Source organism: Tetrao urogallus (genome assembly GCF_951394365.1).
Source record: "Tetrao urogallus genome assembly, chromosome: 7".
Taxonomy (NCBI): Eukaryota; Metazoa; Chordata; class Aves; order Galliformes; family Phasianidae; genus Tetrao; species Tetrao urogallus.
Window position 1 is genome coordinate 34,964,921 of NC_136820.1, and position 19,675 is coordinate 34,984,595.

Below are 19,675 nucleotides of genomic sequence, written 5' to 3' on the forward strand. Positions count from 1 at the left end.
AGCCTGCACCACATGTCAGTGCTACTGAATCCGTGGAAAACAGAAACATTAAGTAAAACTTTCATACTCTCATAGAAGGAAAAAAGATGAAACTTCTTTCAACACCTTTCACCAGAGGTGTGGGCCTCTCTAAAGCAGAACGTTATTCTGTAAAGGAAAGCTTTTCAACATAAATCTTTAAAAATATAGGCTAAAAGAGTAAAGAAAAAAGGGCTTCAACATTAATCTAGCAATCACAGTAATTCTTTGATCTCACTTCATGTCATTAACATCATGGATTTTATCCAAATAGAAGTAGATTATGAGTGACAGGATACATTCATAACGTACATTTTGATTAACAATTAAATGCATGTTTTGGAAGAGCTTTTTGGGATATGCAAAATATGCTAAAGCGGGAAAACAAACAACTGTGCTTTGTAACAAGAGTTCTTACAGTATCTGCGTTAACTTAAAAGAAACCCACGCTGATAAGAACATACCTCTTGCAGTTCAGAGTAAAGCTGTTGGTACAGAGCTGCTTACATTTGATTCCCTCAGGAAGTTATTGAGCACTGCTGTATACAGCACAGAACTAAATGTTTCAACTAAATACAGCACGTAAACTAACAGACTTCTTCCAACACGATGTACGAGGGAAACAAGGAATCTCCAGAGTCTACAACATTTACAGGTTAACTTATTGCCCCTGTTCTCCTGCACATTTTTTCCTTTCTGACACTAGCTTTCAGCACTGTCAGATCTGTATTCCTTAAAGAAGACATACAGTCACAGCAAGTCTCAACTCAGTTATTTGTTATTGTTTAACATTAAACTTTTGTGCTTGATGAGGTTTAATTAAGAAAATACACACAGAACACTATGCTAATTTTTTCACTTGCTTGTGTACTACAGAAGTCAAAGGATACTATACAGAAATGGAAGCCTGCCTGGTGTTTTCTCTTGGTTAAAATTCAGCACATTTAACTGATAAGATCTATGCTACATCACTTACTAGAAGCAAGACAACTTCCAAGCTCAGATCAACAGTGTCTTGCAAAGGTCCATTTTGTACCAGCACTCTAATTCAGTGCATTCTGAGAGTTACAATTTCCATTTGGAAGAGGCAGTAAGGACTATCTGAAGTCATACAGCATACAACTTCAGCTGAAACTTCTGAACTGTGGAACTAAATAAAAATAATGTTTTCAGTTTGGTAGCAGCATATCCAGCCAAAATCACACGGACGCTGAAGTTCCTAAAATTCTCTATAATAAACTTAATGCACATAATGACATTTCTGAACAATTTTTGCAACACATTATGAACACATAATGTGAAGTACATTAATTGTAATGGATGGAATGATGGACTGCACAAACAAGATGCATTCACAGTGAGCTGAGACAAATCATTAGTAAAAAGAAATTATACCGTAATTTTAGTACTTAAAACATGTAGTAACTTTCAATGTCTACTTCAGATTTTAGATAGGAACACTCACTTCTGTATATATTCATCAGTACCTCAAGAGTAAATCCCTTATTACACTGAATTAATAGAAACAGAAGTCAGTTGAACTTCCTTCTGGGAGATGCTTGAAGGAGTGCAGTCAAATTTCTGCTTCTCTGAGCTTACAAATCTTCTGATGAGGGTGTAACTGCTTCAGACTCTGTATTTTGCTTTTCCACGATCATTGATAACACATATGTGCTGAAAAAAATTAAACACTGATTACAACAGCATAGTTAATTACATTATCAATCATTAATGCATTGTTCAGAAATAATTCTGTCTGGCCAACCCAGTAATCTTGCTATTATCCTTCCTCTCCAGAGACCTGAAATTGAATTCTGATTTCACTTTCTACTTACTGCAATTTCTGGCACTCACAATTGCCAGCATCCAGCTCCACCCCTGGAAGTAACATAGGAAGCAATGACAGGCTAGTGAAGCTTGCATCGTTATCTAACTGAGAAAAGGAACATAACAGTAAAATGCCCAAGTTGTCTAAAGTAGCTGTATTTCAGTTGTTACTGCTGTCACTGCATTTACTGGGAGTGAAGGAACTGTGAAGTTCTAGGCGCACAGAAGATAGAAGCATGGCAGAAGTGAAAACTTCTGCTTTTAGTGGCTAAGAGGCAGGAAGGAACCATCCACAGTGCTGAGCAGCGACTCCTCTGGATTATCTGAGCTTTTGCAAGGAGTTCTACACTCACTGGGAGGATCCAGCCATGGCATTAGACCCCAGGAATAAGGTAAATTACAGTCTCTAAAACCCCGTAAAACAGTGTTTTTTTTTTTAAATAAACTTACGTTCAGATCTCTGAAGTACTCGTTGTAGTCTAAGGCATAACCTACCACAAATAAATCTGGAATTTCAAATCCATAATCTGTATTGAGATAAATAACAAACAGCATCAGTACTAGATAGGTGGCTCCTATATAGCCCTTAAATACATCTGTTGGTTTCCTGACCAGAAAGCTACGGATAGGCAAAGTCAATTCAGGTTATGTTACTTTTGACTAAGACACCAAGGTCAGCAAGCAGCCCATCATGCTCACAGACTGTTTGTGACGGGCTTGTGAACAGTCAGCGGAGAGCAGGAGAGCTGTTTACAACTACCAGTGGTACAACAGACACATTGTTTAAGGAAACCAAAATCAGAGCCAAAAAATTCTGCTCTCCAGAAGGGGCAGCTCCATTGGTATATGTATGCGATGACAACTGTCCAGAAGCACATAAGTGACAAAAAAAAAGTATAACTTTAATTCAGAAGTTGCTCACAGAACTACTCAGAGGGTTGTGTATTTTCTTCTGAGGGTATGCAAAACTATTATGCATATCATCCTACCAAAACGTGTCACATGCTTCTTAAAGCCCAATCTTACAAAGACTCATGCCCATGCCTAACCAAGTAACTGCATGCAGTGTGGCTGAATCATACAACTCACACACTTCAAACCAATCTTAGACATGCACCTGTATGAGTGTGAAGTCCTGTGCAGTATCAGCACTATAGAAAATGAGTTAGACTCTCTCTGAGTTGCCTGTTATGTAACCAGAGAAGAACAGAACCTTATGAAGACACCTTGGAATCACAGATCCAATATGTGAGGAAATGACATAGCACTGTTAGTGATTTAAAGGGTGACCTGATGCTTTATAAAATTCATCACAGTAAAAGTAAACAAGAAAATGGAAAAAACCTGTTGTAGCCACATACCTGATACTACATCATTTTTTCTATGAAATCTAAAATGACAGTAGCTTGGTACAGCTTCATTTAGGGCTCTGATTAAGCATAGTACAGGTACCAAAATTGCAGAGAAAAGTGGTGCTGCTATGAGAAAGCTTAAAAAGCCCATTTTATCTTTTACTTTTTTTTTGGGGGGGGGGGGGGAGGGGTGAATATTATGTTACTGTATCATTGTTTACCCTTTAAACAATAATACTTCTCAAAAATATATTTTTAAATGTTACTGTGCTATAACTATACACAACTTACAAGTAATGAGGTCACTAAGAAAAAGCTTTTGTGTTCCAGTGAATTCCAGCAGCTCCTCTAAAGAAAAGTTAATAAAGAAGGAAAAGGAAGAAATGGACTTTCTCTTCCACATAGCTTGTCAGGGAGAGGAGAGAAAGCAATCACCTTTCATGGGTAACACTTAACCCCTTCATAACTTCCTTATGAAATCTGTACTCTGCAGAAAACATCAAATAAGGCTGGGATTAAACCATAGTTATACAAATCTTTCAGTTGCATCCCATACTCCCCCTGCCAACTGATATCTTACAACACTTCTAGCAGTCCACCTAATGACAGCATAACAGTAACTTCTTGAACTGGGATATAAAGAATTTCACAACAGCACTTACAGTCTGGTCTGTACCCATCAGGCCAAGATGTTCTTTTCACCAACAAACTGTAAAAAACAAAAAAGTCTAGATATTCACCAGAATAAAAAACTGTTTTCTCTGTCAAAAAATAAAAAATAAAAATAAATAAATAAAAATCAACCCACAGCTTCTGAGCCACATGAATCACTGTTTGTTACCTTTCTGCTACTTCTTTGACAATAATCTAATGATAGGGAAGAGATGGGTGTGTTTCCCTTCAAAGTCTATCAATGCCAGTCTTGAAACGGCTGGACAGGAATGAATGGGGCTGAATGTCACTGCAGAACAATATAATAGCATTTCCTCTCCTGTCCTCCACCCTCCCCTTGGTGACTCAGGCAGCTTCTCTGCAGAGCTCCCCATGTGATAAGGCAGCACAGCTTTAGAGCAGGATCTTGGAACAGGAATCCCACTGAGAAATATGTTGGGCTGGACTAATTAATTACTAAGTTTTGTGATCATTTTACTCACCTTGCCACTTTAATCATTTTTGGATTATATTTTTCTATATGATTAAGCAGAACCTTCATAGTCCTTCCAGTCCCAACAATATCCTTGTAAAACATGAAAAATACAGTAAGTTGAAACAAAGGAAAGCTGAAAAGAGGAAATCTGGACAATGACTGAGCAGCTCCACATTCTTATTTTGTAGAAATTATACTATTATACACTCTAGAAGCAATCACTTTCTACTCACAAAATAAAGAATGAAAGGTCTCCCCATTTCCTTCTAGTACTTGGGATCTTACAAGGGACTAGGGATGACTTTATTGGGCAGTGCAAGTATACAGGGATCAGAACTTTCAAATTATGATCAAGAATAGCAAATGTCAATACCTCTCCATCTCAGGGCCAGATCTGCTCTATTTGTTGTTTTCTTAGCCCAGTACAAATGAGTATTTTCCAGATCTGCTGTGCTCAACCTAATCTGAAGGAGATCAGTACATACCTGGCTACACAACTGAACACACATGGGGAGCAGCTGTTGATGCTGAACTCACTGAGTGTGTATTTTTCATTAGCAAAACCTTATATTTGCTCCCCAACTATCTACAAACATAAATAGAATTTGCTGCAGACATTTTTCAAGTTTACAGCAGTTAGCACTGACAAGGAGGGGGCTTGTAGCAGTTACTCAGGTAACCGTCCATCTCTGTGGCTCATGACTTTTTCCCCTTTGCTATGGAAAGACATTCCAGCATCTATTTGTTTTCTTTGTTACACCATCCAGCCTACTTCTCACACAAACAGACTGGGCCTGAAATGTCAGTCAGGTCTTGACATGCTCTTGAAGCATCCCAGTCAATTTTCTGACATTTTAACGCAGAATCACCTACATTATTAATTAAGAAAGATTTTGCAGCACCACTGAAGTGACACGTTATCTTCCTCTAGAACTGAATGCTGTTGATCTACAGCAGCAACATATCTATGATGGATCTTCCCAGGGAACACTCCAGGTTGCAGTGCTAATGAACAGGAGCCATGGAGACTTGAGAGAATGACTGACATTCCCATGCAGTGTGTGAACAACCCTGAAGTTGTAAAGCATATGTAGGGCTGTGTTGCCATTTCAAAGTCATGCAATAGGGAAATTCAGGGCACAATTGCAATTGATTCGTAGTCTTCCAAGGTACAGAACAACCTGCAGAACAGGAGATTATGAAGCTCTGAAAACAACAAATCAAGTGACATAGAAACACAAACTCCTGGCTATCACAAAGCAGAGTCCAAATTAGAGTGGTGGCAATGTAGTTTGGTCTCTTTGCAGTTGCAAAAAGACTGAGAGGTTATTAAGTAAAACAACTCCCTCTTCACCAGTTCCCAGTCAAACATTCTAAATACAGCCACGTTTTAGAGGTTAAGTGCGCAACAAAGACTTCACTAGGTGACTTTCTCCAAGTACAGTATGACAGAAATACAGCCAACTTACCTCAACAATTAAAACATTCTGGAAAAAGAAAAGAAAAAAAAGTTACACAGTATTCACAAACCAAGTGAAAGAAATGTTTGAAAAAGTGATAGGCCCATGTGCACATGTACAGCTGGGTAGGACACCGCTTCCTGTTTCATTTCTGGTCATAGCCAGGGACTATGAGTTTATTCAGCTTTGTCTGGATTATCCCCCTTGTACGAGAATGGTTGTAGCTCTGGAGAACACCAGAAGTGGAAGAAATACAAATGGGATGAACTGCACTTCCTTGCAGTGTGTCCAGCAGTGTACTACAGTGTAACCAATAGTTTACTAAAATGTACCTAATGTTAATATTAGGCTGCAGCAACCATATTCTTACTCTAAAATTCTTCTCTCCCCATACCTCCAGAAATCTCACAGTGAAGGATTACAAGGCGAGTTCTATGTCTCACTCTCAGGCTGCAAAGTACCCTCTCCAACTACTGCTGCCCAAATCAGTAGCGTTACTTGAAGAGAAGTGGTCCAAGACATGTCAGGCCTTATCACAGTGTGATCACAAAGGCTCAGCTTTTTGCTGACATGGCTCATAATTGTCCCAGGAATCACAGTATTTAAGGCGACTTCTGTTCTCCTATTAAAAGCAATAATAAGAAATAGGAACCTACTTATTAGAGGACATTATTGTATACATGTTCAAAGGGATAGTGTACTCTCTTGAAGTTTTGCAATAGATCAGCTTTCTGAGATGGAACTTAGAATAACAGAAGCCAATTTTTTGTACAATATCTATCTACCCATGTATTCATCTTACATGTATATGATCACTACACATCCTGCAAAACCTTGAGACAAATAGTTTCATATCCATGCAGTTGTTCACCAGACAAGCATACATTCCCTCTCTTGCAAGTTTGTTGGCTTTGCTACATAGGTAACATGAAGACTGTCTAACTTTCCTTTCAATCACACAGTCCCAAATCTGAGAGCTCTGAGAAAGACTCAAACACCATGGAGATGAAGCTTGTGCAAGGTCTGTATTTATAAACAGAGTGGCTTTGACATCTCGTTAATAGGTATATATATATATTTTTAATCTGCATAATAGAACTGATCAATATAGGTCACACACACATACACACACACACATATATGTCCAGGTTGCAGTCCCTCCTAATAATTACAGTGCTTGGCAGGGAATTGTGGCATGCTTCATGCACACAACCACTGCAGAAGTGTGTTTCCACACACTGTATAATCCCTAGATGCTTCTGAAATGGCAAAACATTTGGTAAAGGTGTGGAGGGAACTCCCAGCAGTAGTTCAGTCAGCGTCAGCAATGGAGGTATCACTCAAGAAAGCCACTAATTTAGACTGAGCTCTGATGGAATGCATGTTAATCTCAGAGAGTGGCTCCTTTTTGGTGTTTCCAAAACAGGTTTCACTGGTCGTTATCCTGCTTGGCACTCCTGACTTTCAACCTCCCAGCTGCTGACAAAACTCTGGGTCTGAAAGACCTAAACCTGTGGAGGTAAGAATTCAAAGGCCTCTCAATTAACGGAAGACTAAAGATGTCCTACCTCTAAAAACTTTTGCCATCCATCTGGTCCAAATCCCCTGCAACAGGGACACCTACACTAGATCAGGTGCTCAGAGCCCCATCCAGCCTGACCTTGTGTGTTTCCAGGAACGGGGCATCCACCACCTCTCTGGGCAACCTGTGCCAGTTTTTCACTACCGTTACTGTAAAAAATATTTTTCTTATATCTTGTAGAAGAGGCTCACCTGTTAATGTCAGTCTGACACTCTGAATTACTCTGCCAGTTTACTGTGTTTCTTGGTCTATTGACAAGAACTTTGCACTCAAAGGAAGAACAGATATTTCTAGTGACAAGACCTATCCAGCAGGTATGGAAGAGATGTGAAACACCAAATCTAGCATGGCAGAGACTGCATTAGTGGTCTGTCCAGGGTTCTGTAGAGGCTGATTCCTCTCCAGTTGAAGAATAGGGCAGGGTAGGAGCTTCATCAATCAAGGCCCAACCCTACAGTTTCCCAGCAAGATAAACAGGACAGCCCTGAGGCAGACTCAACAAACAGTCTAGATTATCAGTCAGTTCATGGCAAGGAGGCAGGTCTGAGGCTAAGCTCAGATGTTAGTCCACAAATCGGGATCAAGTCCAGTGAGAGTAACCAGGGCTAAACACAACCTGCTGATTGCCAGATCATTCACAGTGACGAGACAGATCCAAGGTTAATCTGGGAAGTCAGTCTGTGAGTCAGGGTCCCGAGTGACAGAGTTGGTTGGTAAGGCACAGGAATGGCTGGAGCTGAATATCCTTACTCACACAGATCGGTCATGGATTGAAAACCCAGGGTTGAGCATAACTGGGATCACCATGTTCACAGGTGTGGATAGTGGCCCTGGTTGAGACTGTTCTGGATCACTAAGGTCTAATAAGAACACTCAGGGGACTAACAGATTGAGAGAAAATCATAGTCCTGGGATGTTTCATCTATAGACAAAGATGTGTTTCTTTTTTTCCTAGAGTAGCTAGCTTCAGTTATCCTATCATGAACAGCAACATAGATACTCTTGCTTACTTGCAAGCAGAAATCATAAATGAAGGGAAAGCAGTCTCTCTGGCCATGGAACTGAGATTGAACCAATAGGGAGGAACTAACCTTGCTAGTTAACTAATGAGAAGAAATAATCATAGGTATTAATAGAAAGCAGGGCTGAGGAGATCTTGAAAGATCATTTAGATCTCTTTTGGTCCAGAGAATCAACTTAAGCTATTCCTCACAGATAATCCGATTTTCCTCTTCTTCAACATGATGATTTCAGATTTGGGATAACCAGGTAATATGTCTCAGTGCCTCAATTTCTAAGAGAAAAAATACGGTAGAACTTCTGTTGCTATTTGGCCTGAACTTGTTTTGCTGTGGACACAGGAAAATAAATAAATAAATAAATAAATAAATAAATAAATAATTCTTTCTTCCACATTTGAAGTACATAAATTTCCTGTTTCCTCTTCTTCAGATTAAACAGTTCCTATATATTTGTTTTCTCACAAGTTGCATTTTCTATATTCCTAAACATTCTTTTGTTCTCCTCTAGAACCCATTCAGCTGGTCAGAATTCTTCTCCAGCTGTGGTGCCCCAAGCCAGAGAAAAGCCTTTCCCAGTCTCAAGAAGAATAAAAGAGCCACTCTCCATACCTTTTAAATTATCCTACTTTCTATAAATTCCATACAGAGGTTACCACTTCTGTAAAGCTGTGCTGCTGTCTCATGTTCCACTTGTGATCCACCTATCGTCTCCAGCACAGAACTGTTGCTTAGTCAGTCCTTTCCCACTTGCAGTTATGCAAAAGATTCTGTATAAACATGGAAGTTAGTATTCATCTTGTCTATTGTTGCACGTCATTCTTTGCGTCAAATTCTTAAAATAATTTCTTAAGATCATAATCCTATATCGTAGTATTTTTCCAGGTAGTATCATTAGCATTAAATGCTAATTTCATCTTTAAGTAATGAATTAAATATTGTGGTTATTGAAGAACACGTTTTAATGCACCCAGTCTGACAGTGAGGTACAATGGTTTCTTGAGAACATCTTTCCAACCAGTTATACATCCACCGAATAGAAATTTAATTTAGTCCACATTTTACTATCACAGATGACTCATGAGAAGGAAGGAAAATGAATGCGGAATCAGACATGCCTGAAAGGTTTGTCTGGCCACTACACTAATAGCCACCTGCACAAGACTTCAACAGAGGGGTAAGATCTCATACTGATTAATTACCTTGAGAAGCAATGATACTGGTGGACTCTCAATTTCTCTAACCAGTGTTCTGTTATTCCTACCACTTCCTCTTCAGATTCAGTGAGCCCAAGAGTTGTAAATTACATACACTGAGAGATTTGTTTCTTTGAAAGTCCCTTTAATCAGGCAGCTGTCTAGCTAAGGAAACACAGATATTCTGGTTTGTATTGTGCATACTCTCATTATTGCCAAAACATGATTATTTTCTATGCTTTGGAGACACCCTTTACGTAAGAACTTTGTAGTGGATAAGCCACTATAAAATATTTAGATATGAAAACACATATTAGTAAGCAAGCATCCTGATAGTCAAGAATGATTACACTAATCCATGTTTTGATTAGTCAGGCTTACTGTGACTAAAGTCATCATATTTAACTTTGGCTTGTGAATGAGAGCATTCAAAGTAGTTTGCCATCCTCCAGCACCAGAAATCATCTCCAGGAAAATAACATGATGTGCTGGGACACAGACTGTATTGCTACCTGTCCTCTACCTTTCTACTACTGAAGTGGGCAACTGCTTGGAGGGCTCCAGGAAAGGGGCATCACTGCAAAGTAGCAAAGAAACAAACTTCCAAGGAGTGTTTTGACACACAGTATCTGAAAGCAGGTAGTGGTGATATACAACTACAGTTGGTTGAAATGGATTTGCTTTTTTCTTGAGCAGATGGATGGGAGAAGATAAAAGAAGAATGAAGTGGATAGAACACATTAGTACACTAACAGTAATGTCATCAGCATCCTAAATGGAAAACTGGCTGCATCCAGCATCCCTTGGGAAAGGTAACAGATATGAGCAAGTCTTTATTCAGCTTCACCATGAAAACCACCCACGAGCTGGGGAGTAAGAGACTGGTAGAATTCATCAGCTTGTGATGTTACTGCAGCAACTGACAGCTGGACACATGATGTGACAATACAGGATGCCAAAGAAAAGGTCTTTATCCAAGCATATGTAAATATTTGAGGCTCCTATACCACAGAGATCAAGACTGTTTTGTCCCTTCAGATACAGCTGTGGTGGCTGCAGAGGAGGAAACCACATGAAAAGTAATCTGGCCTTCTGGCATGCATTTGATATTTTTTATCTATTTTTGGAGCTTGAAGAACAGGAAATAGGAATATTTACTGACACAGTGACTAGATTGAAAATGGCTTAATTTCTGAGCCATTCTCAACAATCCAAGCTGTGGAAGTATGTCCATAAATCTAATAGTGATTCCAACATATCTTATAGTGAGACAAAGAGAGAACATTCAATTTCTAAAATATATCCTGGAAATACTTCTCATAGTCCAAATAAAGAAGGGGCAGTGGCTCAACTCTAAGAGACCAAAACACCTTTCCACTGACTCCTTACAAAAGTTCCAATAGCTTTCATTGCTCATGGATCAGAGGAATGGTTGGGAGCTGACAGGTAGGGGTGACTGTGATTTGTCCTGTGATCACAGCTTTCTCTACCAGGTAGTAGGCTGGTGCAATACGTGTCCTTACTGTGTTTTATAAATGCAAGAGAAAGTTTCTGCAAAGCTTAAAATTCTCCATTTTTGAGTGTCCAAGATGCACACAATTTCAGACTCTGCACATAGATATTTGCACTGAGCAGAAACAATATTCACAACATGAACTGTTTTGAACTGAATTCACACAAAGATAAAAATTTGCTCTTGTATCCTTCTTTACATGGTAATAAACACTGGTTGTCACAAAAAAAAAAAAAGTGTTTGATGGTATTACTGTTATATATAATGAAGAAGCAATCATTTCTGTATTTCGTATTTATCTTATACGTAGTTCCTGTATTCAATAGGAATTTCTTGTCTCAAAAAGACATAATTTCACTTCTATTATAAAATGCCATGCATTTGTGCATTTAAAAATTAAAATGGATATCTGCAAAAACTGAGAAACAGTCTTCTGTAATCTACTGCCTTTCAGTGCCACATGAGCTAATACACAGCTTGAAAGTAGGCTGGTATTGTAAGACATGTAAGGAAAATCCTGACTTGTGATAAGCTGAAAAACACTCCAGCCCTGAGTCAATACATTTCTATTGTTTACCTTCCCACAGGTCAATAACAAATGGAACAATGTCAGCTAACAAGACTAAGCAGAGTAATGAGATCATGTATAAATCCTGCCTGATAGTAATAAGTTCAATGGAAATTACTTTTTTTCTTCCTGGAAAATAATGACTTTTTTCCCCTAGATTTTGACTTCATGTTCCACTTATAAGCTTTATTTTAAAGGAAAAAAAAAAAATCCTATGCTTTGAAATAATTACTTAATAAGTGTTTGTCTTTGTACTCATATCAAATGTAATTTTTTTGTAAGTGAAAACACAGTTATAAATTTAGAAAGAGAGAGCATTTCCTGAAAAGCAGAAACTCTACTGAAATAATCAAATAAACAACAATACTTAAAGCAATAGTACAGCTAACAGGACAAACATAGTCCTTGCAAGTATAGCAAGGAAATCAGGTAGGTATTCTCCTTAAATGTCTCAGTGTAAAATCAATAGAATACCACGTATATACATTTTAAAAAATAAAAGCTGTTAAAAAACAAAAAGAACTGAAAAATGAGAAAAGTAAAATTACTTCAAACCTGGAAAAAAACACCTTACAGTGAAGCAGGGTTTGTAGCAGGAAGTAATAGCTTTTATTTAATTAACAGCCCAGTTCCCAGCAGGAGAACATTTTTCACAAAGGAACTTTGACCTCTCAGCCCACAACCTCAAAGAGACCACAAAATACCTTCAACAGCTGAGCCTGGGAACAAAAATTCACAACTGCTGTATGCAGTAGAAATCACGGACTCGATGAAATATGGAGTTTATGGCACATTATAATCTTCCACCGCAGCTGACCTCCAACTCATTTATCAATGTTCCACAGCTGATAACTTGCTCTTATTTTAGCTCAGAGGAATTCTTAACATTTTTATCTGCCTCTTTGGTCGTAGGGCAGGTGATCGTGTAGGGCAATTACCCTTTTCTCCCAAACTGTCTAACTTATTGCATGTTAGGTTAAAATTCATAATTATTGCTAATCTGTACTTAGCTTGAAGTTTGCTGATTCTCTTCAGACTAACAGAAGGATCTGCGTACTTGAAATGTTTTTTCTTCCAACTATAACCACTGGTCTAATATGAATTTCCAGTTGTTAATTCTACCTTAAATCCTTGCCACTACTTCACAAACAGGCTCCCAATGGATTACTTTATCTAAAAGAAGCTTAAGTAATGACTGGACGATGGGTAAACATGCAACACGTAGCAATATAAATTTGATAATGTTAGGCAGCTCAATTTAGTAAGCAAAAGGATAAAAAAGGCAACAGTCAACAAAAATGTGGTCAGCAAAAAAGCTGACCAAATTCAGATGGGAAAATTAGGTTCGCATTTCAGCAGGGATGACAGTTAACTGTTAGTAAAATACTCCTGAAGTTTGGGGGCTTCTCCATCAAGGTGTTAAAGCTGGACTTCAAAATAGATGGTAGCTCCAAAGAGAAACTTTGAAGAATTTGGTGGGTGGGACCCTTCAATCTAAATTATCCAGTGGCTCAAACAAGAACATAACAGTACTTTTGGATCTTTAAAAGAAAACAAAAATAAATAAAGGAAAGAAAAAAAAAAGAAAAATGGACAATAATGTAGCCAGATTTGTGGAATTTTATGGCAGTAATTCAAAAGAGCTGCTGTAGGTTTTGGAAAGCCCATAGAAGGTAACCAGACAGCAAGCTCAAAAGAAGGGACAACTTTTCCTACACATCTTATATGTGAAACTCTTTGCTGCAGGATCCTGTAGGACTGTTAGAGGCATACCTGGAATTACTAGAAGATTAGACAGATGGAATAGCAATTCTAGCACTGGATCTACTCAGAATGATAGCCTGGATGTAACTTTGATTTAGAAAGTCTATGTACTAGCTGTGTTTCACATATCCTTTCCTAGTAAGATTCCAGTTAAGTGCTGCTGAAGATATAAAATGAGCCCAAACAGACCTTTCATCTTATATACTATGGCAGTAATGGTCTTATGTGTGTTACAATCTGTGACAAACAGAGAAAGTTCTGTGTAAAGTAAGAGAAGAAATAAGAGACATGAGTCATAAGAGAGAAATTGCATTATGCTCCAGTAGCGTATTCCCATATGACAAGTGGGGCAGGAAAATGGTGGACAGTGGGTATATTTATTTAGGTGAGGTGTATTAGAGATTTGCTATGACATATCTTGATAAAAAGAAGTGCAGACTACTGAATGGTGGACACCTTCCTCTGAGTGAAACCTTGCCTTAATATGAGCTGATCAGTTCTTCCAGGAGAGCATTACAATAGTGATGAAATGCTTAAACTAATGCAATGAAGCACATAGAAAATAAAAGATATTGGCCTTCATTATTTCTCTTGATCTTATCTTCTGATCTTCTCCAAAAATGCCAAAACCACTGGCTGTCAAAATGATATGTTTAGCATGACTAAGGGAAACAGTCTTCCAAAAATAACATGAAGATTGATCCATGTTACAGACAGCTGGAACATTCATGGACTCCATAATTATATCATACTAACTAGGTTGCTAGGTTTTTTTTTAATTAGAAGTTCTTGGTAACTTAACAAATAAGAAAAATTAATTTTGTTCATGCTCTCCGTTAAATACAAATAGTGATAATTGCATAATTATATTGGTGTAATTTTGAAAATAAATTTATTATCCCAACTAAATGAATATGTGCTTCTAAAATTGTAAGTTTGTGATTTTGTCTAACGTGCCTCATTTGCATGGATTCAAGTTGACATGGTGTAGGAACTTTTTTGACGGTTAAAGGACGGATTACATTTGGAATGAAATGCAGAATAACCTCTGCCAGTGGAGACTTTGGACTCTGTACCCAGCTCCAAAACTCTTGGATTAATTGTCTCTGATCTCCGTAATTCCCAAAGTTTTGGATATCAGATTAAAATTATAATTCCATTTCTCTCCAACAAAGACACAAACCTGAAGTAACGTACAGTATACTAAGAAAAAAAACCCCACAATTACAAATAAAGGAAGTAAATGACATTGACAATTCACAACACTGGTCCAGCTGGATCTACTAAAATTTCTATCTGTTTCAAAATTTATTTTCTATAAATTCCACAATACTTCTAGTGTGAAGAATCATTAGTATATTATAAAGTATGATTACAGTATTAATACTAAACAGCAATATATTATTAGTGTTTTTACCCAATCTATATAAACTTTCATTACCACCTCACTTTGAAACAGCACCTCTAGTTTACTGTGCAGTAATTACCTCCTGTTTTCAAAATGTATCCATCTTTACAAATACTCATGATAATTTTTACCCACATGAACATTTTAACTACAGAGCAATTGAAAGCTAAGCATTTGCCTAACTATGAAATTAACTACTGAGAAATTTTACGTTCATCACTTTCAACATTAAAGGAGATGTAGTGAAATTACATTTTATCTGCATAGAAATGAATAGTTACAAAGCATTAGAGTCTTAAGTATCAGGACTCATTTTCCAAGTACCTTCACTGATAGTTCTTATCACTGAAATCTTAATTTTTGCTTCTGTGACCTTCTTCACATAAGAATGTCAAATTGTGGATTACTTCTTTTCAGGTAGTTTGGGTCTCTGTGTTAACTCTCCTCCTTCTCTGTCTGAATACCTCTCTTTTTCATTATTTGGATCATTATACATTTTTTTTCTGGTCTTTTAATATTTTCAAAACAAGAGCATATTCTATAGAGATACAGAGGAGAAATTCTTCCTTCCAAAGAGTTTTTACCCTTAACTGCTTTTTTTTTAAATTTTCTTTTTAAAAAAAGTTTAACTTTCTTTAAGCTTTCTAAGAAAAAAAGCATTGTTACAGCATAGCATGTTCATAATTATACTCGATTTTTTATTTTTTTTTCCACACAAAGAAATGATTCAGCTTTTCACTAAGATTTTTGGGTAGTCATAGTTCAAGGTATTATTACTTGATGAAGAACAATTTAAGATCTGAATCTCAGAATCTTTTCTGTAATTTTCTGTTAGAAGTTATTTATGGCCTCTAGTCTTACAAAAAGTTAATGGAACTTACAGGCACTCTCAGAAACACTTTCCATGATTATTAAGTGAATATGATTTAACCTGCCATATTAATTTTTCAATATAATTACAATTTTCTATAATAAGTATTCCAAGAAGTTAGAAGCATTTAGCTGACTTAGAAGCAGGAAAGTTGAATTCCACCCATAAGCCTTCCACTAATTCATCCAGTGTCTTTAAAGCCAGCAGTTTTAAAAGCCAGAAGCTAAACTAAGGTACTAAAACACACTTCAGGAAAAGATTTACACTGACTGTAGGAGGCTCTGAATCAGTCCACAAAAGATTGATTAGCAAAACATGCTAAATACTTCCACTAATTGCTTAAGTCAACAACAGATGGAAGAATTGGTGTCAGTGGACATAAGGCTACTCCTTCGTATATCCAACGTTAGACGCACAAGTCCAAGCATTTGAGTTCAAGCCTTGTTCAGATCTGCAATCAGAAAAACAGGTCTTAAGGAAACCCCATCTTCATGTCTTATAGTGACAGTGCAATTCAGTTGTTCACTCATCAGCAGAGACAACCACACATACAACCTCTGTACATGCCCTTTCAGCAAGTCAGACCATGTTCTGTTTCATCCCATCCCACTCTCCTTTCCAGCCTCTCTGCACCCAGCTTCTAACAAAGGGCTTCATCCCTAATCGGTAACCACCATGGTTCCCAAATCAGCGCATCCACACTTATCCAGGATCCTGTCTCTTTTCCCAACACAATCCCAAACATTACTGCTTTTTGGCCTTCTCCTTCTAGCTTCTGAATAGCCACATCTTTTGTCCCTGCTCCAAACCTGGGAGCAGGGGGTAGTGCCAATAAGAAAAGGTCACCAGGATTTTCAATATGAGGAAACACTGTACTTCATTTTTGGCAGGAGCAGAACTACTTGGGCTAAATTTTTCCTTCTCACTCACATGTATATGTACACAAAAGATCCAATACAAAAAGTAATATTTCGCCCCAGAGAATTCAAATTATGTTAGGCTGTGTCTGGAAAAGATATAAACAGCTGAAACTAGGATTTGTCTCACCAGGGTCTCATCAAGAAAAATTGGCATTTGAAGATGAGAAAGGGGCTGGCCAAGAAGATAAGAAAGGGCTTGGACTACCTGGGAAGGAGAAATTATAGGTGTACTGACAGTTCTTCTGTGAAGTAGAGAAACATATGTAAAACCATTGTAGAAGAACAGGTTACTCCAGCAACTGGATATTAGAGAGCAGCAAATGAATTACTATTTCACAAGAACATGATGAACGCTTTCAGGATAATTTGCAAAAAACACCCACCCATCAGAATTTAGAAGTGTAAACTGAGGACATGCGTATCACTAAGATATTTGGAGAATACTAGCATTTTTTATTGAAGTTCTAGCTGCATCCAGATCTATTTAATACTAAAGAAATATTCAACATTTACTTTTTCTATTCTTTTTCATGTGCGACAGTACAACAAAGCAAATGAGATAGCTAGTGCTAGCTACATTTGACTGCTTTGAAGAAGATATTTAGTGCCAACTAATACAAAAGTAACTGCATGTACAGTATGAATAACAAAACTAGTATTATGTTGCCTTAATGCATAAGTAAAGAATCCATTTCTGACCATTTTCCACACAGACCATTTGCCTAATGAAATCAGCCTTCCTTCCTCTTCAAAGCACTGCTTTGTATCATCATGGTTAGATGAAAATAGCCTTTTCACTGGCTCAAACCACTCCATTTCATTACCACAGTGTACAATCATTGTGCAAAGCAAATTCAGTCATACAGACCACCTGATGTTGAAATAAAAAAATCCCATTTGATTAGCTGAGTGAAAGGTACTACTGCTGCACTTTGTACAGCAGGCAAAATTATCTTAAACCCCTCATATGCTGAAATTGACAGGGATACTCAAACTGCACTTTACTTGCATGCACCCACCAAGAGTAGAAAATACAAGGCTCAGAACACAAATAAGCCCTGGGGAGGCATTCCAGCACAAATTTTGCCCGCAGTATCAGTGACGGTATACATGGAACTATTTGGCAAATCCCTACACTATTGGGATGAAGGGGCCACTTCTGACCTTTTGAGGCATCTGCAATCTGAATGCAATGGCATTACAGCAATTCAGTGGAGATGAATATATTTCTTTGATTGCAGTATTAGTATCTGTCTTGAAAATGACAGTTCATGTGCAAAATTACACAGCTTTTCTCAACCACTTGTAGTGGATGGATTTACTTTCTGAATTTTAAAATTAACAAACCTTTCCAGTCAGCTTTGACAGATCATCTCCTCCCATTATCTGCATATCTTGCATAGACTGATCATTCTGAAAGAAAAAAGACAAAACTTTGAAACTGGATGTAGCAATATAAAATAGAAGTATAAAAATATTAACAGTATTTTTATCTTTCACAGTCTTGGATACTGGATATTTGGATACTCAAATAATTATTAGCACTGATTTATGACAGAAAGACATTAATTCCTGTGGCTTCTACTATCTCCTGATTGTATTAACACTAAGATCAAGCTTCAGGATTCACTCAGCCAGATAACATTGTTTTTTTGTTTTTTTTAATAAGTGATGTTCCCTTGGTTGCTCTTCCTTAGCACAAAAAGTGTAACATATTTGTCCCTTCCAAAACATGAGAACAGGCGCAACTCAGCATCTGACAAAACACCTGTAAGTACATTCTTTTTGCAGAAGAGATTTTATAAAATCTTCTTCTTCTATAAAAGGTACCTTTGTCTGTCACTCACACTCAGCTATGAAAGAAGAAATTCATTCACGCTTTTTCCTGGAAAATGTTTTGTAATTATCATTTTCTATGCAGAAAAGTTACAGCATAGATGCATATGGCCATACAGTTTCAAGAGTTTATTTCTTCTTTTTCCACTAACATGAACATAAAATCCATGAGATCAATTCAGTAAACCAAAATACTGTCAATCAGTCAGAATGACCTTATCCCAGCAGAACAGTATGCTTTGATTTTCCTACTAGGAAAGGTATCTGTGAAAAAAAAAAAAAAAATAATAATAATAATAATAAAACAACCTTCAGTAAAACTTTTTCTTTAGATATATTTGCTTTACAGACATTTGCAACTGATGTCAGTTCTGATGGAAAATTCTCAGACAAGCTCTACTTTAAACTGACTAACAGCAGCACACAATGTAAATGAGGGAGGAAATTAAAAAATACGTAGTCACAGCAAGTCTGTATGACTTTCCTAAAGAAAGCAACAGCAAAATTAAGTATAATTAATATGGGTTTTTTTGAGAAATTTGTGCATGTGCTACTCTAATCTCCCTACTCACAAGAGATAGGGCTGGTCCACCTTTATTAGTAGCTGCAGTGCTACATGACCCTGCAGTTCACTAATAACCAATAAGCTTTACCATTACGAACAAGTGCTGAAAATGTAACTTGAGAATACATTTGCTTTTTTTTTTTTTTTTCATAAATAAACCCAATGCTCTGAAGTCAAATTTTTCAAAAATAACCAGTGAGACAGCAGCAGGAGCTCTGAGGTAGGTGAGGATTTCCTGGTGGACTGCAGGGTTAGCAGCAGGGTGGCATGGTTCCAGCCACATGCCTCTGCACTTCTCCTGTGCAGATGGGAGCTGCACCTGCTGGTGCTCCCAGCCCAGGCAGAGCCCCAGGGCTTTTAAAAGTGCCACAGCAGCCACTTGGTCACCAGCAATGCTACAACCCCAGCAGCCATGCATGGTCTCAGCAGCCTCCCTACGTAACTGTAAGCAATGCTTGCAGCATGGCCCAGAGGAGAATTTGTCCAGGTTTGCATACTGGAGACCCACCAGAAGAATTCACTTTTGCTCCAATTCCACTCCCTTAAAAAAATCCCGTACCACAGCTTTGCACATCCATAGCAGTCATTGCCTTAAGAAGACAGAATGTAGCCCTGTCTTCACTTTTTCT

At 37.7% G+C, this 19,675-nt stretch overlaps 1 protein-coding gene across 1 annotated transcript in view; it reads right to left on the reverse strand.

The window, feature by feature from the left end:
- Positions 1-1,644: 1,644 nt before the first annotated feature.
- The window catches only part of PRTFDC1 (phosphoribosyl transferase domain containing 1), a gene marked incomplete at both ends in the record, with an annotated part of 41,961 nt that continues 23,930 nt past the window's right edge, over positions 1,645-19,675 (reverse strand). The window contains 6 exons of the mRNA XM_079538544.1: positions 1,645-1,692; positions 2,296-2,372; positions 3,860-3,906; positions 4,352-4,434; positions 5,814-5,831; positions 17,993-18,058. Coding sequence (XP_079394670.1) covers positions 1,645-1,692; positions 2,296-2,372; positions 3,860-3,906; positions 4,352-4,434; positions 5,814-5,831; positions 17,993-18,058 — 339 coding nt within the window. The remainder of the gene's footprint in view (positions 1,693-2,295; positions 2,373-3,859; positions 3,907-4,351; positions 4,435-5,813; positions 5,832-17,992; positions 18,059-19,675) is intronic.